Raw genomic sequence first — 27,392 nt, forward strand, 5'->3', positions numbered from 1 at the left:
AAGCAAAGAACTCACTCGACGTCATATTACCATCCTGTCCAGGCATATATGTAACCAGTCCCATTCACCCTTCAACTGAACACTCTTACGCAACGATAATACTGAATAGGTCGCCATAGACATTTCAAGTCTTGGTTGTATTTATCTATGCATTCTACAGCGCTAGGTCCTATCCAAGCTGACCCCTCATGAACTTCAAGAACACCCGCGCTATCCTCTCGCCGTCATGCTCGTTGCCGACCCGGTCCATACCTGACTGGTACATGTCGTCGCTGAAGATCTTGGTGTCATGGCGCAGACCCAGGATCTCGGACACAATGGTCTCGGTAAACTCTGGGTGGCCCTGTACCGTGATGGCCTTGCCCGGCAGCAGGTAGCCCTGCTGGGAGCAGACGTCGGTGGCCGCCAGATCCTCGGCGCCTTCTGGGGTGCCGAAGACGATGTCACGGTGCATCTGGTGGATTTTCTGGGGAAAAGGACGGCGTGAGTAAAGATGTATATATTTTACATTGGGAAAAAGGGGGAAGGGGACGCGTGGAAGGAAAGAAAGGATCTTGGCGACTCACCAGGGTGTCTGATCCGAATAGCTCCCTCCCCTTCTCACTCAGTTTCAGGTTGGTCACGCTAACCTCCCAGCCCTTCTCATTGACGGCGACCCGAGTGCCCAGTGCGCGGGAGACGATCTGGTGACCAAAGCACACACCGACGACCTTGACGCGCCCATTCGTGGCGAGAGCCTTGCGGGTGAAGTCGATCAGCCTGTTGATCCAGGGCTCGTCGAGGTAGGCGCTGTGCTTGGAGCCGGAGACGAGGATGGCGTCCAGGTCGGCCAGGTCTGGGTACGCGGCAGCAGCGTCAGCGTCGCCCCCTGGGCCGTCGGCGACGATGTGGTGCGTGGTGATGCGCAGATGCGTCTCCAGCGGGTCCGGAGCAACGGCGCGGCGGAAGAGGTCGGTGAAGACGCCGCCGTAGCCATGGAACTTGGCCTTGGTGTTGGGTAGTGGCGTGTCAGCCTCTAAGATGGCGAGGCGGAGTGGTGTTGTTGAAGAGCCCATTCTTCCCCTTCCTTTTTGTTTGTTGGCAAAGACTTGTGGGAGGAATCACAGAGAGAGGAAGAGAGATAGAAAGGGAACGTCTTTTGGATCACGATTCAAGGAGAATGGAGGACCAACTCGGGCAGTCCCCTCAAGTCAATAGTCACACCGTATGGGGATTTGGCCTTTGTCCCTGATTGCGAGCGAGGTGCGAGTTAGACCAATCGTGAGTTGCTGATACTGTATAGGAAGGAGGGGGGTGGGACCGCAAAGAGAGGGAAGGAGGGGCAGGAAGCTAGCTGGTCTCTAAAAAAAAAAAAGGTTTTGGCTACTAATTCTGATAGAGTAAAAGAAAGAGAAAAAGGCAACCAAAGAAGGAAAATCGAACAAGAAACAAAGATTCAAAGGATCAGATAATCTGCCGCCTCGCAACGTCCCTTACTTGACTCGTAGAAACAGGCCCAAGAGAGGGTCCAGCTCCTCCTTGCTGCCACTATCACGATGATCCGGCAGCACATTCCTAAACAGGGGGCCAAACATGACTTGAGTACGGTATTGGAGAATTCCGGTAGGTACAAAGAATAACGGCCGGTAGGAGACGGAGCCTCGGCGCAACGATAAGAGATAAGTAAATGCCGATGCTCGGAGGCCCGGATTGGCAATTGCAGGAGGGACCAGGGGGGCAGTGCACGTGCCTCATACGTCCAGCGGCTGCCCACAGTCTGAAGCTGCTAGCAACTAGCTACAGACGTAGAGCCAATCAATGCCTCGCTCGCTTCGAAAGCCCGTCTCAACCTCATGCAGACGACACGTTCTCTCGACATCTACCACACAAAACACGCAGTGCTACATGGCACTATATGCTATGGGCTGCAGAGCACGGGGCTCGCATATGCTGTGCCCCATCTCGGCAGAATACACGGCTTGAAATAATACAACTAAATTCTAGCACGGCAACAGTTTGCGAACCTCTCCTCTCGTAACCCTATATTTATGCTATTAATTGATAGAGAACCCATCCATTACGGGATCCTCCGTCGTTCTATTCCCACGATGAGCTTGTTCCCCTTGATCATCTCGGCTTCGGCGTTTTACAAAAGGCCACACACGTCTCCAACATACCTCCACCACGTTGACTCGCTCCTGACCGCCATGTCCTTGTGAGCGGTCGGTGACGATCTTCCTTTTATAGTTCCTTGTGCATGCTAGCAGCTCGGTGCAGATGGCCATTCCTTCATCTCCTTGGATTTGTCTGGAAAGAAGGGGGTGGCATGACCGTGTCGCCGGCGGATGTCGCTATGCCCATAGCCATGGAGACTGATTCTCCACACAGATACGTCAGCCTGGACCCCCTAAGCTTTACTTGGATCTCGTGGGAGAAGTGCTCCGGGATGGTCTGCCTGGGTCTGATGTCGAGGCCAGGTCAGGAGGTTGCGTGCGAGCCTAGCTGCAGGAGGAAGAGAGGGAAACCGAGCAGCTTCTCCTCGATGGTCGCCCTGGTTGAGATGGTCTGCGGGCGAGAACCGGATGACAACGACTTCTTCAAAGGTTTAGCGGTAAGCTTGATGAGGGCTCGGTAATGTTTGACGTGTCGACGATCGTGCTTGGAAGAATCCACGGTATGTTCTACCGCTGGACGGGATAGTCATCTTCCGCAGGCGATCACTTTTGCTTCATCTCAACAGAACAATTCACTTCGATCTAGTGGCTGTTTGCATTGCAACCGTATCTTTTTACACCCTTGAGCAATATGCATTCACAAGTCTGACCCTAAGAAACCTTCGGGCATATGACTGTCAGTTGTCAAATGTCTCGAACAAAGCATATTCTCAACTGTTAGCCCAAAGTGGCAGGAGATTTATTCATTAATGAAGCCTTTTACCAATCTCCAAACTGAGCTATCAATTATATCACACAATGAAAGTGAGTTTTGGCATTGGTAATGCCCCCCCGCCCCCTTCCCGAGCTGGTTCGTGAAATAGCTTTCGACACAATGACAGGTGCCGTTTGAGACTGATACTGCTGATCCTCTTGCCCATCCTACAGGCCCCATGCTGACATTGCAGAGCTAGTCCACTTACCAATGGCTCCCACGGTCATCAGAACCAGGTGACCCAACCCCCAACCCCCCCTTCCAATCTTAATACCGAGACTAGCCCTGATCTTCTAGCAGGCCGATCGCTTCGTAGATGTCGCCGACGTCATCGTCTATCGTTCTGGGCAGCCGCCATCCATTGATGAGTCCTCGTTCCTTGGTGCGAAGCATGAGCACTTTGGCGAGAGGGCGCTCCGGAGTAGTGGAAACGTCCGTGTCTATGGCCCTTTTCTCCCAGTCTTTTCGGACAATGAATCCGTTCTCACCGGCAGCGTTGACCATGGGGACGTCATGGGGCTCCTTGCCGAACGTATGCACGCGCAGCTGGTAGTCCTCTTGGAGCTTCTTGACAAAGGCTGCCTTGGCGGCGGGCGTAAAGAGGGGCTTCTTCTCCTCGGCAGAAACGACCCCATGGACGACCATGGGATTCATCAGGTACGACTTCTTGGACAGGACCAGCTCCAGGACCATATCCCAAACCAGCTGAGAGCCAGAGGTCAGGAAGACGGCCAGGAAGCTCTCCTGCAACTTGATCTGCCACAACAAACGCTCGAACTCGGGAGGGAGACGAGCGGCTATCCGACGGGCGATGTTGTAGCAAGCCATCGCGTATACGTCACCAGTGTTATTGCTCACCAGATAGCACAGCTGACGGAGAACCTCGAAGTCGCCTCTCTTGGCCGGGTCGAATATGACTGGGTGGGCGTGGTCCCTGTTGACCAGCGGCTGGCGCGGCTCGCCTCGCAACAGGGCCATCTCGTCAGACAAAGCCTGCCAGGTGTTCAGGTCTGTCAAGATGTGGTCAGCGTCCATGACCACGATTCTTCCGTTCGAGCGCTGGGACGCTCCGATCTGATCAGCCAGCGACAGCACATCGGCGAGGTTGGTCTCCTCGGTCGTGCTAAAGAACCGGCAGATGTTGGCGGCGACGAGGCCGACCCTGTGGGCATAGTCTGGCATGCCTGCGACCTTCAACTCCTTAATGGGCACCCCATTCTCGTGCGCCAACGTCTTGGCAACGAGGTCGTCGTTCTTCCACCACGCCCATAGGTCCTGCACGGGGATGGGGAGGCGCGGCCGAGCATCCTGGCCACGGTATTGGGCAACGAGTTGCAGGTCCTCATTCACATACAGGACGAGCGCACAGTCGCGGATGCGCACCAACTCGGCCGTGTAGAACGCGGGGACACCGCCGCGGCCAGGCTCACCGGTATACTATATCCGGGTGATGCCGCTCGCCACGATGCACGGCTTTCCATTCCGTGCGAGAATGCCTTGAATAGTGGTTCGGACCTGGTGGCCGAGCCTCTCGATACGCTCGTCGCTTGAGGGGTCGTGAATGGTATTCCCATGCTGCCACAAGGCCGTCTCATACTCGGAGATATCGAAATAGGTGAACTCCTCTTGGCCCAGCTGGGCCTGCAGGTCGGCGAGCAGCCGAGACTTGCCACAGCCACCGATGCCAGTAATGAGGATGATCTCTGGCTTCTTCGGCTCTGGAGCGGGTGTGGCCGAGCTGGCGCTGGCGGGATCCTCGATGGTAGGGAGAGGCGTGTCCATTGTCGTCTGGGGCGGGAGTCTTGTCGTGAGTGTGGGTGGGAGCGCGCTGCCGCTCCCCGTTGGGCTAGTCTCGTCTGGCATTACCAAGTCCATGTTGCGATATATGGCGCCAACGAAGGCAGTTTGTGGATCTGAAATTGAGGATATGATCGGCTAGTGATAACAGTGAGTGATCTTGCAAACACCAGCCTGGCGCTGCCACCGATATGAACTGTTGTGATTGAAGATGAGCTTGAGTTTGGATGTTGTAGATGTCAAGCGTGTCGGCGGATCTCTTGCAATGGTACTGCTTGCCTTGACTTGACGCCTCAGTAATGGGTTGTCTCTCTCGGAAACTCAACTCATCTGTTTGGATAACTGTGTCAACACGGTGGATAAACAGCTGCTTCGGGGCGGCCGGCTCACCAGTTCCGCAAGAAAGCGGAGAAGAGTATACTTGTTAGACTCTCAGCGCCTTGTTTGGTTCAAGACACATTGGCGGTGCGCTCAGAGAAGGAAAACATCACAATGCTGAGGGGAGAGTGGAAATTTGGTGAAGGAAGAGCTGGCAGTGCTGCATAGTAGGATAGCAGCTTCGAGAGGTAGCATCCATGGGTTGGCAGGGCAGAGCAGAAGGGGTAGGTGATCCAAGGGGAGTGGGCGGACAATGACATCGTCCAGTGGGGGTATTGGGGAGAGTGAGTCGTCAGGGAGAGAAGGAGATGGAAAGGTAGAGGTTGTTGTGAGAAAGGAGAGGTTCAGACTGTAATAAATCAATTCCAAGGACAAACCTGCCTTCCACGTCACAAATGGAAGTGTTTTGACGTCTAAGACAAGTCAACAACAAAGGTGGGTACAGTATGGGGGTGCTGCTTCTTCACTGCCTAATTCTGAGGAAATATCTTGCTGGGCTTGATGAAGGGCAGCCCTGGCTCTTTCACAAATCGAACTACTTCCAAGTGTTGTGAGGTCTCATCGAATGTGGGATGAATGCTATTTACTACTTTAATTGTAGCAAGTGCATTTGTGTATTTTCAGCTCCAGCATCGTCTTGATATTTTTGGTCCGGACTTCAAGACGTACCTTTCAGAATTATGGGAATGTTTCGTCTGGAAAGTCTTACAGTGTTCTCTGTCTTGGAGCTCTCCTTTATATTAATAACATCTGATCAGATAGCAAAGAGACGAGATTGCGTTGCTGCGGATTGATAGGTGCTGGGGAAGCCTAATCTCTGATATGAATTGAGAGCTGTTCCCCTATGCGCTCGGAATACACCCTGCCTACTCCAGCGGTGACAAAATGGGGTGTAGCCCGTCTAGTATATAATTGTTGATCTCTACGGCATTGTAGATGGCCTGAACCTATAGCACATATCAGCTTATGTACTCTGTTGCTTAATATACATGCTCGAAGTTACAGAAAGGCTTTACAAAACCATAGTTCTGTACCAATGAAGTGTTTCATCTAGGCTTGTAATTAATCATAATGCCCACAGAATTCTAGCATATTAGCACACTGATTTGAAAGTTGCTTAGCATTGTTAATCAGCGTGTTGACTCATGAGAAAAGGACATCAGGGTTAGAGGCTGTTGTTTATGGAAACCTTGATGAAGCTGAATAAAGAGTTTTACAACCGGCTCTGCACAAGCCATAGATCTTCTGTCGACCATAACATCCCCACAATCCCTTGCCAGATGGTGTGGATGACAATCCTGATCAAGGTGACGGGCACAGTGAGCCCTACTCTAAATCATTATAATAAGAACTCTCAGAGGTAGAGCTATTCTCTCCAATTCTTACATCAGAACCAGCCATAGATGCTCCTGGCGTCTCCTCAAATTCAGGTCCAAACTCGAGTCTGACAAGAATTAGGCACTGCCCCTGGATCTCAGCCCAATTTTCAGGCACCAACCACCTGCAAGTACACCTTGTGCTGCGTCGTTTTTCGTCTTCTGGAAATACGCCACTCAGCGCAAATCATACTCACATCTTTCTGGAACGGGACCCCTAAAACCTCGAGCCGGCTGCAAGCCACTTGCAGATGAGAGCTACTGCTAGTGGAGCGCAGAGCTGCTGCTGTTTGGAAAGGTTAGTCACCCTTTCGCTTGAGACTCCTTTGTTTCTCTCATTCTTGTTAGTCCAGAATACATTACTTGAAGTTTCAGTGTCGCGAAATCTATTACTCCGAACCAATGGCTATTTTTATGCTGTGATGCTTCGTCAGGGTTCACCGAAGCACACTGACCACCCTTTCGGCTCCTTGCCGGCGCTTTAGCAACAATGTTACGTTCCCTACTCTATTGTTATTCCTCATGTACCTAAGTCATTTCCGATTTCCTAGCTCTCCCCTTTACAGCGTCTTTGTTTCCGTTGATTAATCTCGATGACGCCGGCACTCTCCCAACCTCATGACACGATCTGTTCAAAAATGATATGGCTTTTGAACTATTCAAAGATCCCGTGCAGGGTGCCTGTTTCATAATCCTGATAGTCTTCACATTGTTAAGCATTCTGTGCGTTGGGTTGAAATTCCTGGCGTCTCGACGTGTTGCTGGTAGGACTGGGGTTGAAGACTGGTTCGCACTGGGTGCTCTGCTCTGCTATGTTGGCTGGGTTGTGAGTATTTCCATAGGTGAGCTAGCCTCTAATTATATTACTCTTCGGCATCCGAGCGTTCTTGTAACTAATCAACGTCACTTACTTTGCCAGCCTTGCATTTTTACAATGGGAAGTCAGACGAAGAAAGCGTGCCCATCGAGAACATCATGGCCGGCCTCAAGGTACGCGCCCTAAACATGAAGGAGGAGAAGAACTGATTACGCTAATCATATTGGGAAGATCTTCTGGGTCTCGGGATTTTTCTTCGGGCCAAACCAGCTTTGCGCAAAGATGAGCATTCTGTTCCTTTACCATCGGATCTTTGGCAAGAACGCAGCATACGCACGCTGGACACTGTTCCTTGGCCTCGTCCAGATCGCCTGCACCATCGTGGAGGTTCTCGTCAACACATTCCAGTGCGCTCCCGTGCGCAAGTTCTGGGATCTGAAGGAGAAAGACGGCCATTGCATTGATACAGGTGTGTATTTGGTCACCATGGAATCAGTCAACTCGACCGTGGACTTTGCAATGGCTATTCTGGCCATGTATATGCTCCGCGACCTTCAGATGAGTCTTCGAGCAAAAATCAGGGTAGGCCTTGTGTTTGTTGCCGCTGCGTGGTGAGTGAAAGTGGTCTCTTGGTATCGCAATAACTCAGGGCAACATAATGATGGGCTAACACAATGGCAGGGCTGGAATCGTTGGGTTTGTTACAATTCATTATGCATTCTTTCGTGGCAGCCTCGGTAAGTCCTGTTCCTTCTGATTGACTTCTTAACCCTGATGTCAAAACCATTTGTTCACATGTATGGTAGGGTCAACATTTATGTGGGGTATCTGGGCCACGTTGCAAATGTCTTTCAGTATCATTTGTTGCAGTGTGATCACTCTGAAGCCTCTATTTACAGGAAGAGGTCTGTTCAGTCGGTTTTCAAAGGAATGGTCAACAGACGCCGAAAATACGAGCGCTGGCCAAAGAATCCACTCCAGGACCAAAACCATTGGTATGCGTTCGGGGGCTTGGATAAACTTGGGGACTACCCAAAAGGCAACAAGGGCTCCTGCGCTGGTCAGCTCGCCTTCGAGGACCTACGCAGTCTACATCACAGGTGGTGAGAGGGAAGCGGAGCATGCTGACGCAGGGCACGAGTTACGAATTCTGCGAGCCGGTCATCAAAGTCCATAACAATGAATATATCTACCAGTCCTCTCAAAACATAGAAGGACTTGCAGTAGTACTGCTATAATGATGAGTAGCTCTAGGTTTACAGAATTCTGGTCCTGGTAGGTACGATGATTGCCTACGGAGTTCGAAGTCCTTATGAACAGTTCCTCTCATTTTGCTGAAGAAACATTCATCATCGTGAATGGCATCGGGACACAGCATTGGCGACACCTCAGCTGAATACAAGTTATGCGGCCCCTCAAAACCTCACATAACAGCAGCAATCGTTCACTTCCCGAACATGAGATATACGCAGCAATATCGTAGTGATTTGGACAATTATGCTTGGCTCTTTTGAACGGAAAGAAGTCTCCACCTTCCACCATCACATTCAGAGAGCGCGGAGGTACGCCTAGATGCTCTTATATTGCGAAGTTGATGCTGTTCGTGTTCCTCAGATAGACAAAGCATGACAGAGCTTATTACAATTAAAAGATATGGTCTGACTAAGTATATGTCCATACGATACCTAGGGTGCGCAACGCAGCCCTGGAAAGCTTTTTGTCTCTCTCTTTCATTCCATTGTGTCTGTTGTTTGACCTAGGTTTCAATAGTATAATTCTCATTCGAATTGTTTGGCCAAAGGGTTTTGCAATACTCCCTCGGGAAACTCCTCTTCGCCCAATGTAGTGGTGTGCGCCCACGGCTTTAAGCCGTTCTCTTCTCGGATTGTCGCAGCAAAGCACTGACTCCAGTGAAGCCGAGGAAAGGCCTCATTGACGTCAGCTGTGGTATCTGGGTGCACTAAATCGGCATGGCCGCCCATGTTATCGTAGATCGTGGCTAGTTGGAGGAGCTGGCCTAGAAATGTGATCTTGCCCCTCTCTCCCAGCTCCTGGTGACGAAAGATGGCTTCTGCGACGGCCTCGGCTTGCTCTTGCGGCGCCCCGAGTTCTTTGCCGACCAGATCAAGGGCAATCATGCCGCCGTAATACTCAAATGAGAGTTGTGTAGCGCGCAAGTTGTCATGTGTCGTGCCGATGTCATGGAGCAAGGCTGTGGTTGCCAAGGTTGACCGTGACAGGGACTTGGCAAAGCCAGGGAATTGTTGTTGCAGGATAGCAGTAGCTTCACATGGTCAGGTTCATTGCTTCGCTTATTTGATAGTGAATTACCAGGAGACGACGTGGCCGCCTGAACTGAACTCACCAAAGTAGTAGACGCGCATGGAATGATGATATGTCGGGAGAGGTAATTTTTCTTTGGCATATTGTTGAACTTTGGTGACAAGGTGATCATCTGAAGGAAAATGTATATCCTTGACCAAGAGGCTTTCTGGTTTATAGATATAAGGCTCACCTGCGAGCAGGTCTTTGGGGCTGAGCGGGACCGCCGTCCATCCGTGGACGGCAGAAGGGGAGTGACTGGCAGAGTTTGACATGTTCGAGAGAGGCGAATTGTTTGGGGACCTGCAGCAAATACATTAGACTCTATCATGGTCTTGTTTCGCGTCTTGGAATGAAATGATGCCAGCTTTTATACGCGAAAATTTGTAAGATTCCTGATGCAAAAGATTAATAATCGTGATTGTGACAAGTTGTGTCTTGAGCTCATGTGGTATGTGTCACACTTGAATTAGAAAGCAGAATCGAGCATTTCCTCGGAGGTCAATACGACGCCTTTTGATGCATGTCGTTGGGCTGTCTCGTGTCAACGTCATACTGGCTATGCCATTCGCCCGCTACCTACAACAGAAGCCTCAAACTTCGGTAGGTGATTCGATACTTGAGGGCGTTTTAAGCGTGATGGTGGCAGAAACAGTGTTGCCAATAATTCTTATTGATTCATGAAAAGGATGTGAGAGGGAAGAACTCAGGCTCGTAGGAGCTTTAAACGGTAAGCATGGTAAAGGAGGCCTAGGGTCCAAGGGCTAAAATGGCCCGCTTCTGCACAGTAGCCCTGCAGTAGAGACCCTTGGGAAACGTACGATATTCAGTCGTTCAACTCTGACCAGCTCAAACAGCTTCAAGACACCCACCCACCCACAGCTACACCACACATACACACTTACTGTATGAGAGCCCCGACTTATATAGAGAGATGTGTTGAAATTTTTATGAAATTAACAACCTATTCGGACGGTATAGCCCCAACATCGGTCGGCCGCGGGCCTCCGGGTCGCGAGACAGCCTACAGGCATGTCGAGGGAAGGATCCGGAGCCCAGTCAGTGACAACTCAGGAATAATGTGCTCGTGGAACGGAACGGGGTCTGCGAAAGCACCGACGGCCTGACTGAACCCGGGTCCCACTTCAGCTTATTTACAGCACAACGTGATTTTTATAAGAACATGATCCTGCGGGTGCGCAGTCTTATCACAATGTCATATATTTCAAAGCGTGAGCCGCGGTCTCTCACTCGACGTTCTTAAAATGGCTAACTTGAGCCGGATCGGCATCGTCATCATTGTTTTCGTTGCTCTGTTGCTCCAACTACCTATCGTCCAGAACTTCGTAACGCTCCTGCGATTAGGCCTCGGTTTTGGGAAGACTATTCAGCCCATCGGAGACTTTCAACACCAATGTCGTCGGATCAACCATGTACATCTGCAAGCTTGCGAGGACATGTGGCTGTCAGAGGCCACGAGACAACTGTTTCTCGGGTGTTCCGATGCCGGATCTCGTAGTCAATGGGTGCCTGGGTATGCATGATCTTCACCAGATGCATCATTTATCGCGCGTGAAGGAAAGCTAATGTGGTTTCAGAGAAGGTGAATTCAACGTGACAGGACGGCCTACCCAAGATGCGATCATCATCATGAATATGGACACCTTGGATATCAGAAAGCTCCCTGCTGTCGGCTTCACAGGAACGGCAGGTGACGGCATCATGAATATCTTTGGCTTTACTGGACTTGACAAGGATGACGGCTCCATTGAGCTCTTCGTCACCAACTTCAGACCGTCTGTTGATCATGCGACTGGCCAAGTTCTGTCCGACCAAGCCGCGGTCGGGGCCAATGGCACGATTGAGGTCTTCAGATTTGGCCCGCACGCTGAAACGCTGGAACATGTGCGAACTCTGGCGGACCCTGTCATCACATCACCCAATCGAGTTGCTGCCGTCGAGGGCACCGGGCTGTACATTACAAACGACCATGGTCAGCAAAAGACTGGACTCAGAAGTCAACTGTCTGTTCTTTTACAAACTGGCGAAGTCGCTTTCTGCCCTATCGGATCATCGAGTCCCTGCGAGATCGTATCCAGTGGACATGGCTACCCCAACGGTCTGATTTATAGCAGTGTCGATCAGCACATATACTTACCTTGCTCTGCTGAAGGCCGGCTCAAAGTCTTGAAGGCCGGCGTAAACAACTCGCTAGAGGTCATTGATAAGCTAGATCCGCCGTATGCCCTCGACAACCTCTCTGAGGATAAAGACGGCGTCATCTGGGCTGCCGCAATACCGCGGGGCCTCGATATTATGCGGCAGTCAAAAGCTCCGTTTACACTTTTTCCAGCAGCAACTGTCCTCAGAATCTCACGAGCGAGCAATGGCACCTACGAGGTTAAAAAGGTCTTGGAAGATCGCGATGGCGAAGTCCTACCAGGGGCAACTACTGTCGTTCACGATGTTTCGAGTAGGAGGCTTATACTGAGCGGTAGGTCTAAACAGCATTCATGATTAAACACGTTCCTAGCTGACATCACTCAGGAATGTTCTCACCCTTCATCACCGTGTGTGACGGAGTCGATTAAAGTCTATAGATTACTTCCGCCAATGACCAGTTACTTCGGTGTTCGGACGCTCTTGGGTGAAGTGCGCGGTCAAGGTGTTGATTGATTCAAAGCATGGAAATCTGGAAATGTCGCCCTGGTAGGCTGATTGCGAGAACCAATGTCGATTATCAGTAGGACTGAGCTGGGAACGTGTTCAATAACCCACCTCAATCTTCAATGTATTCTTATGTATGCTTACTAAGTAGGTTATATTGTGGCATGTATCCCCTCTCCCCCCACTTGTGTGATATTGGAGTATTCATTACAAATTCTTGACAGGAGCATCTCCTTTCTGTTCCCCACTCCCGTACGCCCGCCTCTTCTCCTTTCCAGCGTCCTTGTCGGCTTCAAAAGCTTTGAGTTCAGGCGCACTCATCAGTTTCGGCACGTTATCAGTCTGGAACTTCTTGATGGCAGCGCCAATCCCTTCATTGGAGTACTCTTTCTCGTTGGCCTGATCCTTGTGATACTTCACCCGGATGAAATCAGTATCGGTGGTCGCCGGATCCAAAGACAGGCTCACGAGGGCGTTCACGACTGCCGTCTTGGGAATGACCTTGAACGTCCATTCCTGGGAGGGAAAGAAAAACGTGATGTCAATACCAAGTAATCAAAGAGGGCATCCCATTCTTCTCACTGACCTCTTCATGCCGAAACTGGATCAGGTCCCGGTCGTTGGTCACCACCTGATACCCGTGGCTCTTCGCGCCCGCGAATAGCTTCGGAAGGGCAAACCATTGGGCAGCCATCTTGTAGCGGTCATTGGCATAAACGAACTGATCGTTGTAGACACAGTCTGGCGTGTAACGTTTCACCCGCTCCACCGTAGGCTTCATCTCGTACAGCGCGATGATATCGTCAAGCAGCGCCTGACGTGCCGGCGACAACGGGATGGACTTTAAGGGATCTGGTTTGTAATTTCCGGTGGGGTGCGTCTGACGCACCTCGAAATATTCTCCGGGAAGTGAGGCATCTGTTGGGAAGTTCACCTTGCCACAATCCTTGGGGGGCTTTGAGAGATTCTTTGTAGGGTCCATGGCAATAGATGCACGATAGTCACAAAGGCTTGTAGCAGCTGGTACCGAGATCTTCTGTGTTGGTGCACCCAGAACTTATGTGACCTGCCAGGAGGAATACTTCTCTTATTATAGCACAGGAGTTTCATACTCCTGGAATCACTGATGTCATGAACACCTGTTGATGAATGACGGCTGCTTGCTCTTAAGGGTGGCCCCCTCTTGTTATAATGATGATGTAGCCGGCGTTAGCGGCTAACCTTGTTGATCTATAGTAACCACAAGCCACGAAGAGTACTGCACGTAAGCCAACGGTAGACTGTGGTTATGCACCTTTTCGGCGAACTTAGCCCTTGTGCGTTGTCTCTTTGTTTCTTCCCGTCTCCATTAGGTCAATCTATCGAAACCTCGACCGGTAACTGGAAATTGACGTGCCTACTTAGAAACAAAAAGAAAAAGGTCGACCTACATTTCTTCTACAAGTATTCCATCGATTCCGTTTGCAGCGCTGCATTGGTCTGGTGTAAGGTTAAGTTCATCTGTAGCTTGAAAAGCCTGGCTGGTAGAACAATAGCCTCAAAGTAAATAATCAGTCATCAATGGACCTACCGCAGCAGTTGAGTAGGTCCCAGATACATGAGGAATATGAATCTCCTAATCTGCTAACATCCAATAAGCCAAGTAATGCTGATTTTCCAAACACTTCGTAAATTAAAGACTGCAGGACACTACATACGTGACATTTGCTATAAGAGCTACGCATGCTATCTACGTCTAGAACACGAGTATCAGAATCATGTTATGGCCCAGTTTGCAGGGCTGCCAGAAGGTCAACAAATTACATAGTATCATCATGTTATGAGTACTATTGCCATATTCACAGTGCCACTGTTCTCGGGTTATGCTGTGAACTGTAGTTTTCATTGATGAGACTGTGGCCATTGATCCAAACGCGCTACGAGTCTTGAAGGATAGTTGTGCCGAATACAAACAACATTTCAGAGCAATTCGTTCCGCAATGCCTATCACCAGCTCAAGGTGAAAATAGGCAGGACCTTCGGTGACAATAAGACTGGCATTATTACCATTAATGTTGAAAGAATTATTTTTAATCGCCTAAAGGACTGAACCATGCTATGCGCTACAGCAGGAAAGAAGGGTCACATATATTTAAGAACTAGGGGTTTTTATTTCTTATCTTTTTTTTTGTTTTGAAAAGAAACAAGATAAATACAACAAAATAAACAAGAAAAGCTATTCTGCAGGGAGAAAGATAAGAAGAAAACAAAAAAGGAATGAAGGGGAGAACATCATTTTTCAATAATGACAGACGTACTATCCTGGAGTGTCTTTCTACTAGAGGAGGAGCTTGAATTCTTTCCCAGACGAGTGAAGGGTTAGGATTCGAGGTATCCAAGAATAGTTGCAATAGTAGAATATTTGAAAGCAGGTAATACGGAAGGGGAAAGGGGGGGGGGGTGATTAATGAAAGCAAGACGGGCCAAAGAAGAACTTACAAGGAGGCTTGCTGATGTACCATGGGACCACACTCATCTACCAACAACGTATCCTTAGTGTTAGCGGAGGACTTATTCCATTAATCAATATCCCAGGCATATTGAATGCTGCGCTCAACTTTGAACCATGAGCTGGAAGATGGAGAAAGCATGACAAGCAATAGAGAAGGTGACCAACCAGAGTCAACATCACCAATAAATATGGTGTCCTATGTTGAGTTCCAGGTTAACGCACAACGGCAGGGCGTCGACTCGATGGGGTAACGTTTCGCTAATTCAGGACAGCCTGTTCTTGATGAACAGCCTCTTTGCTTCTCCGCTGAGGTGTAGGGTGCGGTTGGACCCCAGATCCGCCCGCCCCCGCCCCCGCCCCCGCCCCCGCCCCCGCCCCCAAATCCTGCGCTTTTGCATACAACAATCTGCTACTCAAGGCATGACCTTCTGCAACCTTCCTGCTTCGCAAATTTGTCCATCCCGGAGGATTGAACTATTGGCCAAGGGAGATGATCCTTGGGGCGTATTTGCATGCTGCTCTTGATGCTGTGTTGTTCAATGATTTCGATTTCAGCTTGGCTGCTCCAGAGGTGTAATTAAAGGGAGCCGTCAAGCTGCATCGAAGTGTGAGAACCACCCACGAGACAATTCATAAAGTGAAGACATTGCGCAACTTAAATCTTGACGAGCACATCCATCACGACCTATGCTCTCCATCACTAGAACGTGCTTAGTTTAAAGCTCCCAGCGGTATAATACCAAGATGCTGTTTCGATCTGCCTTATGCCTTCTCGGCCTGGCGGCCAGCGCTCTCGCGAGCACTCGCTCAGTCGTACCGCGCTCCACTACACCAACCGCCCCAGACACGGAATACCTATTCACCGTGAATCTCGTTGTCGGCACGTCCTACGTCCTAGGCCAGACCCCGCTCGGCCAGCGCGTCTTTGAACCCGTCGTAGGTGGGAATTTTACAGGGCCGTTACATGGTACGCAAAAGTCCCGGTAGAGAGCCCCAAGTCCAAAGTCAATGCGTGCCCGCCTTAACCGAGTCCTTCTCTATTTAGGTACGGTCCTCGGCGGCCTCGACGACGGCCTTATTGACACCGACGGAACCTTCGACCCAAACTCGGCATTCCTTCTCCAAACATGGGATGGGTGCCAGATCCTATGCACGGCAACTGGTCATGAACCGAATGTGATTGCGACTTTCGACACGGCATGTCCAGCTTATGACTGGTTGAACAAGGTGGTTGCGTACGGATCTTTGGTGAAGACTGGTACTGGGATTCAGGCAGATGTTTGGCAGGTGAGTACAAATACCGGTGGTTGTACTCGATCCAAGAAGAAGGTGAGGAGAGACTGATTGGCTGTCTACAAGATCGGAAACTATACTAGTTAGAAAGAGACAGGAAACTCGGTAATGAGAGCGGCTTGTTTAGTCAGGTGAAGGGATGTGTAATTGATAGGTAGTCTCAAAGTGAAGAAAGTAACCTGCCGCAACGACTATTTCCTATTTCCCAGCTTGAACTCTGAAGTGGACAGAATTAAGGTACCAATCAATTGATGCAGAAGACAACAACAACAACCAAAGGGACCAGTAGACAGACGAATGGGTCCATAACGAAAAATAACGAAAAATGACAGCGGTAATCGCTCGCTGACGAGCTCCGATTACAAGTCCAGGGTAGAGTCGACGATACACTGTGGAGTCAATAATGGAGCTGGGCGAATGGAGGAAAGATTCATTGAGCAGAGTTCAAGCTTGTGTGGGTTTCAGGAAGCGGGCGCCGGAAGAAAAAAGGGAGAGAAAAAGAAGATAAAAAGCGCATCCTAATAACTATGTCGAGCTCATAGATTGTTCATTGACGTAGCAGAGGAATGGGAGGTACACGAAAACCCCATGCATTTTGCCACACAAGTTGTTCTAATAGTGGTACAAAGTTATTAGGTTGAGATCTTCGGTTGCAGCTCGGGTGATCCGAGCTGTTCCCGTACACTTGAAAATTGACACTCCACAGATGGGAAAATTGGAAGACAAGTAAATCATCAAGGCAACAAGTTAAAAAACTGGGAAGAAAGGGAAGGGGGGGGGGGGGGAACACCAGGAACGGCCATGGACTCAGGGTCAGGGTTGGCTATAGTAATCACCGGCAGCGTTCGGCAAGATCTACGGCAGCAATCATCCAAGTTGACGACAAACTCACCGCAACGACCAAGACTATCAGTGCACGACATCTCCGTTCAAGGGAGTAGCGGAGTGCACGAGCGTCTTACAAAACTATCTACACAGAACTCAATTACTTCAAACCCCTATTCCTTCATATCGGGCTCAAGATGCTGTCAAATTGGCCCGCAATTCGCACACGTCTTGCCCGTAGCGTGTGCTGCCCGCGGCAGTGGGGGTATCATGGCAACCTGACGCCGGCGCCATTGAGGTCATCAACGAGATGTTTCAGCAGCACGAAGCCAGCATCCCTAAGGACCTTGGATTTGACGGAGACTAGCCTGAAGGCAATTAAAGTCGACCAGAATAGGTTGATGGACACACTGCACCATACCTGCGCTTTCGGAACGGGGCTGAGATGGGGAAGGCAAGATCTAATCCTCTCATCCATCTTCAACGCTCCCTTGTTTTCTTCTGCTCTTTTTCAGTGAGAAAGGAAATCTTGTATTGCTGTATGAAAGGCTAACTTGAACCTGGTAATCTGCAATAGTGCGCCCACGGAGACGGGCATGTCTCGCCTCGCCTTGTCAGACACAGACAAGCAGGCACGGGACTGGTTTGTCGATACGACCCGCTCACTAGGCTGCGAAGTCGTTATTGACGCCATGGGCAACACTTTTGCGGTGCGTCCTGGCCGACGGAAGAATGTTCCGCCCATCTATGCCGGATCGCATCTGGATACACAGCCTGCTGCTGGGCGCTACGATGGCATCCTGGGTATCCTGGCCGGAGTGGAGATGCTGCATCTGCTGCGTGATCATCAGATCGAGACAGAGCATCCGATAGGTGTAGTAAATTGGACAAAGTATGTTGGCTTGGCATTGTAGAAATCTCTCCGGGTTTTGCCTGGCGCAGGTTCCCAGACATCATGACAGACAAGTATTCGTATGCTAACAGAGGCATGGAAAACGGCAGCGAGGAGGGCGCGAGATTTCCAATCTCAATGGTTTCATCTGGAGTATGGGCTGGAGACATCACCCTCGAAAGGGCGCACAATGTACAGGAAGTTGGTGGAGGTTCAGCGACCATGAAGTCCGAGTTAGAGCGCATCGGCTACCTGGGCATTTTCCCTGCTAGTTACCAGTTGACTCCCATGGCGGCTCATTTCGAGCTGCACATCGAGCAGGGACCAATACTCGAGGCGGAGAAGCAAAAGATTGGTATTGTCCAAGGCGTCCAAGCATATAAATGGTTCACGATAGATGTCCAAGGTAGAGGTGAGCAGCATGACCACACACAGAGGATCGACAGTTTCTTTTTGGGCATTACTGATGCTTCTTTTCTTCTTTATTTTTCCCCTTTCTTCACAGCTTCTCATACTGGGACAACTCCCTTCTCTGCCCGCGCAGATGCTCTTCTGCTCGCATCCCGCATGATCACCCACTCCAACCGCGTCGCAACTCAACACTCTGCCCTGGCCTCGACCGGCATTCTCACCCTCTCTCCAGGTAGTGTCAACACTGTCCCGGGCGATGTCCGCTTCAGCCTCGACGTCCGTGCCGCAGCAGACGAGACGGTTGAGGCCGTTGAAGCCCAGCTAAAGCGCGACTTTGCCACTATGGCCGGCGGTGGGTCCGTCGAGGGCGAAGACATCACGCCCCAGCGCTTACCTCTCTCTGTCCATTGGACCACCGATTTCGTGAGTCCAGCTGTTCTATTCCATGAGGATTGTATTTCGGCTGTGCGAGCTGCGGCACAATCCGTCCTGGGCGATGAAGGGCTATATCGGGACATGACCAGTGGCGCGGGCCATGATAGCGTGTACACGAGCAGGCGATGTCCGACCTCCATGATCTTTGTTCCGAGCAGAAATGGAGTGAGTCACCATCCTGAAGAATGGACGAGTGATGAGGATTGTACCTTGGGTGCGGAGGTTTTATTCCAGAGCGTTTTGAGATACGACCGTGGTATGGCAAAGGGGGCTATATTCAAAGGAGACTTTAACATGGTTTCGTAGTGATTACTTAACAAGCCTTGCCAGCGCTCATGCTTGACCAAGCTTTGATGAATCAACTAGAGAGAGAGAGCTTGCACGAATCCGAGACACTTCCTCCTTTCCGTTTTCTTTGTCTTCTTCTTTTGTTCTCCCCCAGTCTACGTGTCCTTTGGTATCCCGCACCCAACAGATAGCACGTTCCTTTTCTTTGACGCGTCAGCCCTGGGGATGGCAAAAGTTCCCTAGACAACATCGCTTACGCTTTAGTGTGCATACTACAGCTCTGGTCACTATGCAAAATTTCCTAAGGGGGAACACGCAAATGGTGCCTGAAACCTGGAAAAAAACAAAAACTTGGTGTCTCCTTCGGAAACAAAGGGACAAAGGAGGTGCTTGCTCGTGTTAGGCCTTCTTAACGCCTGGAAGGCTGATGCCTACGATTATATTTATTGAACCCGAGTCAAAACATCACATTCACCAAAACAAAGGTCTTTTCAATGTGACTGCTTGTTTCCCCAGCCAGCCACACTCCTGTCAACCCCCGCTCCCCATCAAAGAAACAGAAAAAAGAAAAAGAGAGCAATCACTTGTTATGTGCGGTGTTTCATACTGAGAAGAACTCCTACAAGTCTTGACGTGAAACTGAGGCTCTCGTAACCCTTTCCAACGACCAGCTTCAGCACCAATCCAAATTTCGTCCTTCCTTCACCCCTCCACCTAGAACATTATTCATCATGGCAGAGCAATTTTTCAACCGGCGCATTCATCAGCCTCGTCGACAGCCTTCCGAGCCCTCACAGGCACAGCAGATTGGTACTATTGCAAATAAGTATGATAAATACCTGTCAATAGAGGAAGAGCTGACCTTGTCATTCACAGAGCCTTTGCCAGACCAAGGAGCCCGGTCACCAGCGAGCGGAGGTCTTGCGCGAGATACAGCGGCCTTGCCCAGGAAGCAAGCACGTAGCTCGGCACGTGCCAAGACTCGGTCCAGTTCTAAAGCGACGAGATCTTCGCAAACAAACACACAAACGAGTAAGCATTGATCAAGTATACCGCAAAACGGAAGGGTTATGCTAATTACACCAGGTCCAGCCATTTTGAGGCGTAGTGTGAGGTTTCAGAAACAACAACAATCAACAGGTGCTGGGCACTCCATTGGTATTGCACCGGCCGGGCGTCGCGAAGCACTGATAGGAGCAAGCCCAGAGAAATCACCATCAAAGCGACCCAGGTCCACGGAGGAGAACACACAGTCCGGCGCGAAGAGCCAACAGACGGAGCTGGCAGTCCAGGTAAGTTAATACATTCTCCTTCATGTCAAGTCCATTTAGTAATGTCTCGCTCGATTGTACAGCATCCGAAGCCTCTCGGTTATCCTTATTACAACTCGCGTCCTCGGTCCGAGTTCGAGAGGCAGCTTAAGCGAGCGCGGCTCACAAGGGAGAACGTAGACCTGGTCAACGCTCAGGGCGCTCGGGCAAATGCGCCCACACCCACAACTTCAGCATCCACAGATTGTTTGTCAACAACCAAGACCGACTCCACGATGCCGGTAAACTTGGGAACTCTGGCCCAAGACAATGGCATTCTCCTGCCCCAGCAATCAAAACCGCCCGCGAATCTGAAAGAGATCCAAGAACAACACGCCCGGCCCCGTACAAGCATCAGCCCACCCGCGTCAAGTTTCGAGCTCTACGTCGATAAAGTCCATGGAGCCGGTAATGAAGCAACGCTGACGGGCACCATCACCAGTCACTTGCTCAAAGATACCTGGGGTGATCGGGGCTATAACGCATCTTTTAACCGTCGATTCACAGCATTGCCCAAGGATGTCGGCTTCAACAAAGGCCTGTCTCCCCCACAGCCTGACTATGTCCAAGGACTGGAGAAGGCCGCATTCCGTCCGTTGCAAGTCGACAGGCAGATCAGCGGGGCTGTTCTTTACGATGGAGATCCCCGTTCCATGGTACTGCCGCATGTGGCGGGAGAGATGAAAGGCCCTGATGGGAACATGAACACGGCGACGATACAAAGTGCCTACAGTGGAGCGGCTCTCGTCTACGCTCGAAACCAGGCGCTTTCTTTGGTCGGAAACCCTGACCCTGCTGGCCACGCAGAGATCAGAACCTTTACCACGGACGGCCATCGGATTGATTTCTTTGCCCATTATGCTGCTCCGTCTGAGTGGGACGGCACGCCTGAGTACCACCAGTATCGATATGCGTCGACACTCCTAACAGGCACCTATGAAGGATACAAGGATGGACGTAAGAACCTGAGGAACATGCAGGACCACGCAAGGGATCAGTCGTACGCGTTAAGAGACCAGATACGCGAGTACTGTAAACAGCGTCGAGGTGCTAATCAGCCTATTACCGAACATGCTTCTCTGCCTGCTCCTTCCGGAACTTCTAGGGTGTGAAAGAAAGAAAGGTTTCAAGAGAGATGCAAGGAAAGGCAGTCAGAGCAAATAAAAGACGAATAAAAGGGGCGGATGATTGATAGAGACCGGTCAAACGGGGTATAAAGCGGGAGGAAAAGGGGGGGGGGGTGTCTTCTAGATCTTCTTCTATGTACATCAATACAAATACAAAAAATTGCGATGTGAAATTATTTCGTTGAGTTTTGTGAAACAGGGAGATAAACGCAGGCGAGGTTGACTCCGTCATGACCTGATCAAGGCAACGGGGCTAGCCCTGGAGATTTTCTCCTGCATTAACAAAATCAACAGTAATAATCAGTTCATCCTTCCTGCTGGAGGTAGTAATGCCATCTTCAACTTTCAAGGTTCCCAGGATGACCATGTACGCTTTCAATCCCACATCTGTTAAACTCCCGAAATGCTCCAGGTTGAAGATGCTGACCGAGGTGGACTCAGCGATTGCGCGGCGGATAGCGGCTGTTTGACCTGGTCAACAGTTGGTTCTAGACCTAAGACCTGTAGACTTCGACTTGGTTTCGTTCTGAGCTGCTCAATCAAACTCTTACTTTGCCTTTGACTCGTCCAGACCTGACAGGAAATTTTGTTGAACCCAGGGCACCAAGTAAATGCCGGAACTAGCAGCAGGGTAGCTGAAAGGAAGCCCGGTGGAAGCCGAAACTAGATGAAATATAGTATAGCTCGTACCCTCCCGAGTAATCCGAGTGGCTAAGACTGTCTGAAAGGTGGAACGCGGAAGGTAAACAAACAGTTCGGGAGATTCCTGCAGGAGATATATTTGAAGTTCGGTAAATTTTTCGACCTGCATATACTGCTCGGCAACTCAATATGTATATATGCACACTCTGGTCCAAGGAAAAAGGGAAAAAACCACCAAGAGCACACTGCGAACATTCAGGTCGTTACCAAATACAACCCGCTGTCGAATATTGAATCTAGATTCTTAGCATTGTAATGGCATCATAATGGAAGTATAAATGTCTGTACCTGTTGTTTGAGTCTTTCGGGATTTTTCCCCCGAATGCCACGACTTTTCCTTTCTGAGTTACATTGTCGAGATCTTTCTGGGGCCACTCTTTTTTTTTTTTTTGCCGGAACTTTAGTGATTATGGTTTCATCTACCAGGCCATGATCATCAGATATGACTGAGGTTGTTGCCTGAAGTCAGACTCACTGCATGCAGGATACAGCGCCTGTGGGGGTTAGCGGAGAAGCAGGATAGCGCTGGAAGATGATCAACATGCAGGAAGCCACGGATTAACGTCCGATGGGCAGAGATCCGTCTGACATCATCTACAATATTGCTGGGCATCTGGATATACATATGATGTGCTTGATGCGATTTCCGATCTATAAAGGCAGCCCTACAACTTCGAGCGGGGGGTTCTTCACGGAACCACTTAGATACTCAAGCTTCAACTGTGGCTACGTTGTAAGTTCGCCAAAGAGTCCTTCGCCATTTTGGGCCTGTGTTGTCCTATTTATCCTACAAATTGAACTGTTTGTGGTTTTATCCATCATGGATAGGATGGGGGCCTGGGGGGCTCGGCTCGGAGCTCATCCGCTCGAGGTGACAGATCCTCTGGTATCTCGACTCATTTTGGCCTTATTCTGTCTGATCTCCGCAATCGTTATTCTGCGGAAATTCACCAAATCGGGCTCGAAAGAACCCCCTTCCTTGGGAGGAACTATCATATCCAATACATATCAGTACATGACTGGTATGCACAATTTTATCCAAAGAGTCGCGTAGGGTTGGAATCAGCAATCCCTTATATTATTTTTGTCACAAAAATTGATCATAGCGATCAACAGTCTTGCGCAGCGCACCAGCCCCATCATCAAGTTCCGCCTGGGTCCCAAGAAAATCTATATGGTTTCGGGCGAGAAAAACATCCGAATCATCAATCAGCCATCGCACAGTATCAGTCCGGACACCTTCTTCCTCGAGGTTATGCGGAACGTCTGGGGCGCTTCTGCGGCCGAATTGGCCAAATTCGAGCAGGACAAGTCCGGACGGGCCAAGAACCCTGTGCCGGGTCACGATGTGAAGCCAGGTCAGCCGCGGCTCTGGCACGGCCAGCATCATGTGTATTCGGAATTCCTCCAGAGCACCAAGCACTCCGGTCACCTGGCTGATAAGTACTTTGAGCTCTTCTCGGACCGCCTGGCCAGGCAACCCCTCGGTGAATGGACGGAGCTGAGTCTGAGCGGATTCTTCGAGAGCGAAATGGCCGAGGCGGCGCTCGTGGCATTGATGGGATCGCAAATTGTCGAGCTGAATCCGGGATTTTGGCCTGCCATGGTAAGTACAGCATATGTCTGGTCGAGTCAAATTAGAGGACAGCACGACTGAATGGTTACACAAAAGTGGGAGTTTGCCCGTCTCGCGCCACAGCTCATGTGGGGGCTCCCGAGGTGGATGAATTCGGCACCCTGGAAAATTCGTCAAGAATTCCACGCCATGTGTCGACGTTATGTCGATGCCGCCGTGAAGGAGATCAATTGGGATGGCCCCGATGCTCTTGCAGAGTGGGATCCTCGCTTTGGCTCTAGGATGGCTCGCGAGCTCATCAAATGGGCAATGAACCATCTGTCGCCCGAGACGACGGCTGGCATGGCTGCCACTTTTATCTTTGGGTCAGTCTTTATCATTGCCCCTTTGGTTTGTGTCAGCTAATCCTAACAATTATTGTTCTTTTCCCTTTTCATACAGCACCAACGCAAACTCAGTCCCCATGTCTACATGGGCCATGATGGAAGTAATTGCAGATCCACAGTTGTATCGAGCTGTGCGAGAAGAGTGTTTAGCCGCAAGCTCGGTCGACCCTGTCACTGGGAAGCGTACTTTCGATGCCCAAAAGCTGCTCGCAATGCCGGTCTTGCAATCCGTCTACATTGAGACCCTTCGCTTGCACGTGTCTATCAATGTCACACGCGAGGTCACCCAGCCCATCACTCTGGATGGATATCGTCTGACCGCCGGTTCCCTGATTCAAGCACCAAGCCAGATTGGTCAGTATAATGAGGCAGTATGGGGTTCTCCTGGACATCCCGCAAGCGAGTTTTGGGCGGGTCGAAACTTGAAGCATGACGCGGGTAAAGCGGAGTTCACAATGGCTGGGAGAACCAGCTCTTTCTTCCCATTTGGTAAGTTCATTCTCAATCAGAGCCCTCCCCTGCTTCTGCGTACTACTGCAAGAGACTGAACAAGGCCATTCACAGGCGGTGGTACTTCAATTTGCCCCGGGCGTGTCTTCGCCAAGCAGGAAATCCTCATGACTTTGGCTGCGCTCATTACCAGGTTTGATATCGAGTTTGTGGAGTGGACACACCCAGACGGGTCCAAGTCTGATCGGCCGGCACAGAACGATGAATCGTACATCGGCGCTGTAGGGATACCACCCGATCGAGACATGAGAGTCCGCTGGAAAAGACTTTGGTAGCGGATATTACCGAATGCGAAAGGTGATAGGGAGAAAAACTTAACCAACAAACTGCTTCTTTTATGTTATGCCACGGAGTATCATTGCCTAACACTGTCTCCATACTACCTGAGGAGGCTCTACGATATGCTCTACCATAGTACTTTGTTAATCAGAGCACCTTGAAACAGACGAGAACTTGGGTGGGTTGACGTGGTCTCCAATGTGGATACTTTGGTCTAGTGTGTACCGTAGTAGGTTGTACTGGAGAATGACACATGCGGGGATCAATTTAAGTGTTGCTTCAGACACCTGAGCCGAGCTGTCAACGTTGTAAGATACCATTCCATTGCTCCTCTATTATTCTTCAGACCCACATGTGGGCTCTTCGTCGAAACACATGTTTTCAGGTCACATGTTAAGGCTTAACCACTGCAATCCTGCCACGTCGTCTCGACACAACAGAAATCCTTATCATACATTCCCCATACTATAGTACACGTTTTCTATCTCATTGGTCCAGTCCTGACCATTTCGGTATGGCAATGGTCAATCCTCCTAGAACTCCACAGGAAGATTATACCGCACCCACCCCCTGGATGCCAGCCAAAACAGCTAGATTTTGCTCAGCAGTGGAACTGAGTACAGGACTGGCAACCATACCAATGTATGGTAATGGAAACTCTTCCGATCATCCGCCACATTCCTGTGCCTCAGGATTCTTGCGGCTATCATACCTCCCACCAGAACGGGCGGCACATAGGCAGCACTAATGCGAGTTCCAGCCCAGTAAAAAGGGCATGCAACAGACCAGAACAGGATGAAAAAAGCCGTGAGCCAACGGCAAGGCCCATCGCCGATTGCCAAGGGCATAGTCTTCCTCCCGCGCGCACCATCACCCTCCTGGTCTCGCAGGTCCTGAATCTGTACCGTCGTCAGGGTCATCAGACAAAGCAGGGCGCACCACTCGAGCCCAGCCCGGGTGATCTCGCATCCCATACCAAACTGAGCCGCCACACGTGTTGCGCCCAGTTGACCCGTGGAGTAGAAAAGTGCGTTGATGATGTTTTTGGCCCACCAGGAGCTCGCCCCAGCAGCCGAGTCATACACCCACGTCTCAACCATGAATGCCAGTGCTTCGGGGAAACCGCCCAGCCAGGTCCCTGTGGCTATGAGCAACAATGCCGTTGCCACCAAGTACCATTTCTCAGCGTCTTCGACAGTCAGTCGACCTGAGGGAATAGCACGCCACGGCTTATTCATGCGGTCCTCCTCGATAGACTCTGGTGATTTCTGGTTGCTGAGGTCAAAGTGGAACACGTAGAGCCACACATATAGCGTGACAGGGGGAAATGCCATGACCAAGTAAGCGAGGCTTGCATGACTCTTGTCTTGGTTGCCGCAATTGGTCACCCCGCCCGAAGCAACACTAAGCATTGCGAAGAGGACGCATGGCTGGACATAGGCTTTGATGTTGCTTTCCGTGATGAGATGGGCTAGGCTCAAGGTGTTCCCGAGACGCTGGAATAGCTGTCAAGATTGTTAGCATATTAGACGAGGCCTTACACAGTTGAAGCTATCCTTACCTTATTCGACAAACGCACTCGGTCGTCCATCTCTATTTCACGACCGCAGCTCTTCCCAGGCCGCGCCATTCTTTCGTTCAACGAGGAATTGGATCTCCGGGACATTGTGTACTCTGCTGGATAACAACCTAGACTGGGTGTTGAGGGAGATAGCATTCAAATAACACGACTGATGCTGTACTCAGCCTTCAAGAAAAGAGTAGTATAATGGCATGCAGACTCGATCTCTCTAATACTATTTATGATTTCTTTTGAACTGGGAGAGGGCTCCTTAACTACGAGGCTGTCCCTCCTCCGTGATCCTCTATCATGTACACACACACACACACACATACACACACATATCACATTCATCAGACACTGACTACGATCCTATGCTGAGGACCGAAGACGAGAAAGATGCTCTCATCTTAGCATATGGATCTGATCCTCTGCAATTGCTGATCGTCACCAAACCTTGAAGGCTTCGCTTAAAAGAAAATGTAAGGGGTTTTTCTGGGTCTCTATCGAAGACGTTGAGGGTCCAGATTGACCCACCGATCCAGCAGGATCACGACAACTGCCCATTGACATGGGTAATAGCAGGAGTTTAGGCGCTACGGGGCATGGTAGTTATCAACTAGTAACCGCAGGGATGGAGCTAGATATCAGTCGATGTAAGTGGTTAAGACAGGATTCTCGAAGTAGTTAACAAAGGTGTCTGGAAACGACGTACACCGGATATGAAAATTAAAAAAATTAAAAAAATAACAAACAGCTACGTAACAAGTGATCATTCGTTTCCTTCGTAAAGTGATTAGTATTTATTTGCATAGTCATTGTATTGTGTGTCATAATTATCATACTGTGCGTAATGATTTGCAGTATGCGTTGTTCTTGTCCCCGTCAATATGACCCCATCAAGCACTTGGGATCTCTCCAAGGAATCTTCAAACCGACGGGGTTTCCGAACGTACCATAGTCGATGGCAAATCAAATTTCAAGGATTTGATGTTGCGGTGTGTGTTCTCTATAGGACAAACTTGGAAGAACTGACTCCGCT

The 27,392-nt window shown here is 50.1% G+C and overlaps 11 protein-coding genes across 11 annotated transcripts; 6 read left to right on the forward strand and 5 right to left on the reverse strand.

Annotated features, from left to right (window-relative positions):
- Window positions 1–118: 118 nt before the first annotated feature.
- On the reverse strand, window positions 119–1,516 carry M406DRAFT_321489 (class I glutamine amidotransferase-like protein). The gene is made up of 2 exons (XM_040919512.1): window positions 567–1,516; window positions 119–466 (listed from the first exon to the last, which is right to left on the reverse strand). The coding sequence occupies exons 1-2, from the start codon at window positions 1,053–1,055 to the stop codon at window positions 170–172; spliced, it is 786 nt and encodes a 261-aa protein (XP_040778125.1). The 5' UTR covers window positions 1,056–1,516; the 3' UTR covers window positions 119–169.
- Window positions 1,517–3,186: 1,670 nt separating this feature from the next.
- M406DRAFT_328260 (uncharacterized protein) lies at window positions 3,187–4,782 on the reverse strand (the record flags this gene model as incomplete). The annotated part of the gene is made up of 2 exons (XM_040920311.1): window positions 3,187–4,344; window positions 4,423–4,782. 2 exons carry the CDS (start codon window positions 4,780–4,782, stop codon window positions 3,187–3,189), a joined length of 1,518 nt encoding a protein of 505 aa, XP_040778126.1.
- A 2,651-nt stretch (window positions 4,783–7,433) lies between these two features.
- Window positions 7,434–8,382, forward strand: M406DRAFT_328261 (uncharacterized protein; the record flags this gene model as incomplete). The annotated part of the gene is made up of 5 exons (XM_040920312.1): window positions 7,434–7,448; window positions 7,507–7,857; window positions 7,957–7,971; window positions 8,008–8,012; window positions 8,175–8,382. 5 exons carry the CDS (start codon window positions 7,434–7,436, stop codon window positions 8,380–8,382), a joined length of 594 nt encoding a protein of 197 aa, XP_040778127.1.
- Window positions 8,383–8,843: 461 nt separating this feature from the next.
- Window positions 8,844–9,872, reverse strand: M406DRAFT_288120 (cyanamide hydratase; the record flags this gene model as incomplete). Its single annotated transcript, XM_040918775.1, has 2 exons — window positions 8,844–9,559; window positions 9,641–9,872. The coding sequence occupies 2 exons, from the start codon at window positions 9,870–9,872 to the stop codon at window positions 9,054–9,056; spliced, it is 738 nt and encodes a 245-aa protein (XP_040778128.1). The 3' UTR covers window positions 8,844–9,053.
- Window positions 9,873–10,862: 990 nt separating this feature from the next.
- Window positions 10,863–12,428, forward strand: M406DRAFT_345317 (calcium-dependent phosphotriesterase; the record flags this gene model as incomplete). The annotated part of the gene is made up of 3 exons (XM_040922067.1): window positions 10,863–11,131; window positions 11,196–12,091; window positions 12,145–12,428. 3 exons carry the CDS (start codon window positions 10,863–10,865, stop codon window positions 12,186–12,188), a joined length of 1,209 nt encoding a protein of 402 aa, XP_040778129.1. The 3' UTR covers window positions 12,189–12,428.
- Window positions 12,429–12,471: 43 nt separating this feature from the next.
- Window positions 12,472–13,246, reverse strand: M406DRAFT_251842 (uncharacterized protein; the record flags this gene model as incomplete). Its single annotated transcript, XM_040916790.1, has 2 exons — window positions 12,472–12,780; window positions 12,893–13,246. The coding sequence occupies 2 exons, from the start codon at window positions 13,244–13,246 to the stop codon at window positions 12,472–12,474; spliced, it is 663 nt and encodes a 220-aa protein (XP_040778130.1).
- A 2,253-nt stretch (window positions 13,247–15,499) lies between these two features.
- On the forward strand, window positions 15,500–16,269 carry M406DRAFT_69331 (uncharacterized protein; the record flags this gene model as incomplete). Its single annotated transcript, XM_040925253.1, has 3 exons — window positions 15,500–15,722; window positions 15,801–16,042; window positions 16,207–16,269. The coding sequence occupies 3 exons, from the start codon at window positions 15,500–15,502 to the stop codon at window positions 16,267–16,269; spliced, it is 528 nt and encodes a 175-aa protein (XP_040778131.1).
- Window positions 16,270–17,070: 801 nt separating this feature from the next.
- On the forward strand, window positions 17,071–18,943 carry M406DRAFT_288126 (N-carbamoyl-L-amino acid hydrolase; the record flags this gene model as incomplete). The annotated part of the gene is made up of 4 exons (XM_040918776.1): window positions 17,071–17,366; window positions 17,451–17,765; window positions 17,876–18,177; window positions 18,271–18,943. 4 exons carry the CDS (start codon window positions 17,071–17,073, stop codon window positions 18,915–18,917), a joined length of 1,560 nt encoding a protein of 519 aa, XP_040778132.1. The 3' UTR covers window positions 18,918–18,943.
- A 1,661-nt stretch (window positions 18,944–20,604) lies between these two features.
- Window positions 20,605–21,279, forward strand: M406DRAFT_232583 (uncharacterized protein; the record flags this gene model as incomplete). Its single annotated transcript, XM_040915910.1, has 1 exon — window positions 20,605–21,279. A coding segment is annotated over one exon (675 nt), but the record flags the coding sequence as incomplete, so codon positions are not given.
- A 1,900-nt stretch (window positions 21,280–23,179) lies between these two features.
- M406DRAFT_274617 (cytochrome P450) lies at window positions 23,180–24,949 on the forward strand. Its single transcript, XM_040918227.1, has 4 exons — window positions 23,180–23,644; window positions 23,711–23,979; window positions 24,056–24,489; window positions 24,565–24,949. The coding sequence occupies exons 1-4, from the start codon at window positions 23,213–23,215 to the stop codon at window positions 24,783–24,785; spliced, it is 1,356 nt and encodes a 451-aa protein (XP_040778134.1). The 5' UTR covers window positions 23,180–23,212; the 3' UTR covers window positions 24,786–24,949.
- A 430-nt stretch (window positions 24,950–25,379) lies between these two features.
- Window positions 25,380–26,123, reverse strand: M406DRAFT_39568 (uncharacterized protein; the record flags this gene model as incomplete). Its single annotated transcript, XM_040924105.1, has 1 exon — window positions 25,380–26,123. One exon carries the CDS (start codon window positions 26,121–26,123, stop codon window positions 25,380–25,382), a length of 744 nt encoding a protein of 247 aa, XP_040778135.1.
- Between the last annotated feature and the right edge of the window lie 1,269 nt (window positions 26,124–27,392).

The sequence above is a fragment of the Cryphonectria parasitica genome, assembly GCF_011745365.1.
Source record: "Cryphonectria parasitica EP155 unplaced genomic scaffold M406scaffold_3, whole genome shotgun sequence".
Classification (NCBI taxonomy): domain Eukaryota; kingdom Fungi; phylum Ascomycota; class Sordariomycetes; order Diaporthales; family Cryphonectriaceae; genus Cryphonectria; species Cryphonectria parasitica.

Excerpts from the sequence above, each read along its gene's own strand:
- M406DRAFT_321489 (XM_040919512.1), bottom strand. The coding sequence starts at position 1,055 with ATGGGCTCTTCAACAACACCACTCCGCCTCGCCATCTTAGAGGCTGAC. Across the intron at positions 467-566 it reads TATTCGGATCAGACACCCTG|AAAATCCACCAGATGCACCG; the intron begins GTGAGTCGCCAA and ends CCTTTTCCCCAG.
- M406DRAFT_274617 (XM_040918227.1), top strand. The coding sequence starts at position 23,213 with ATGGTTTCGGGCGAGAAAAACATCCGAATCATCAATCAGCCATCGCAC. Across the intron at positions 23,645-23,710 it reads CGGGATTTTGGCCTGCCATG|TGGGAGTTTGCCCGTCTCGC; the intron begins GTAAGTACAGCA and ends GTTACACAAAAG. Across the intron at positions 23,980-24,055 it reads GCTGCCACTTTTATCTTTGG|CACCAACGCAAACTCAGTCC; the intron begins GTCAGTCTTTAT and ends CTTTTCATACAG.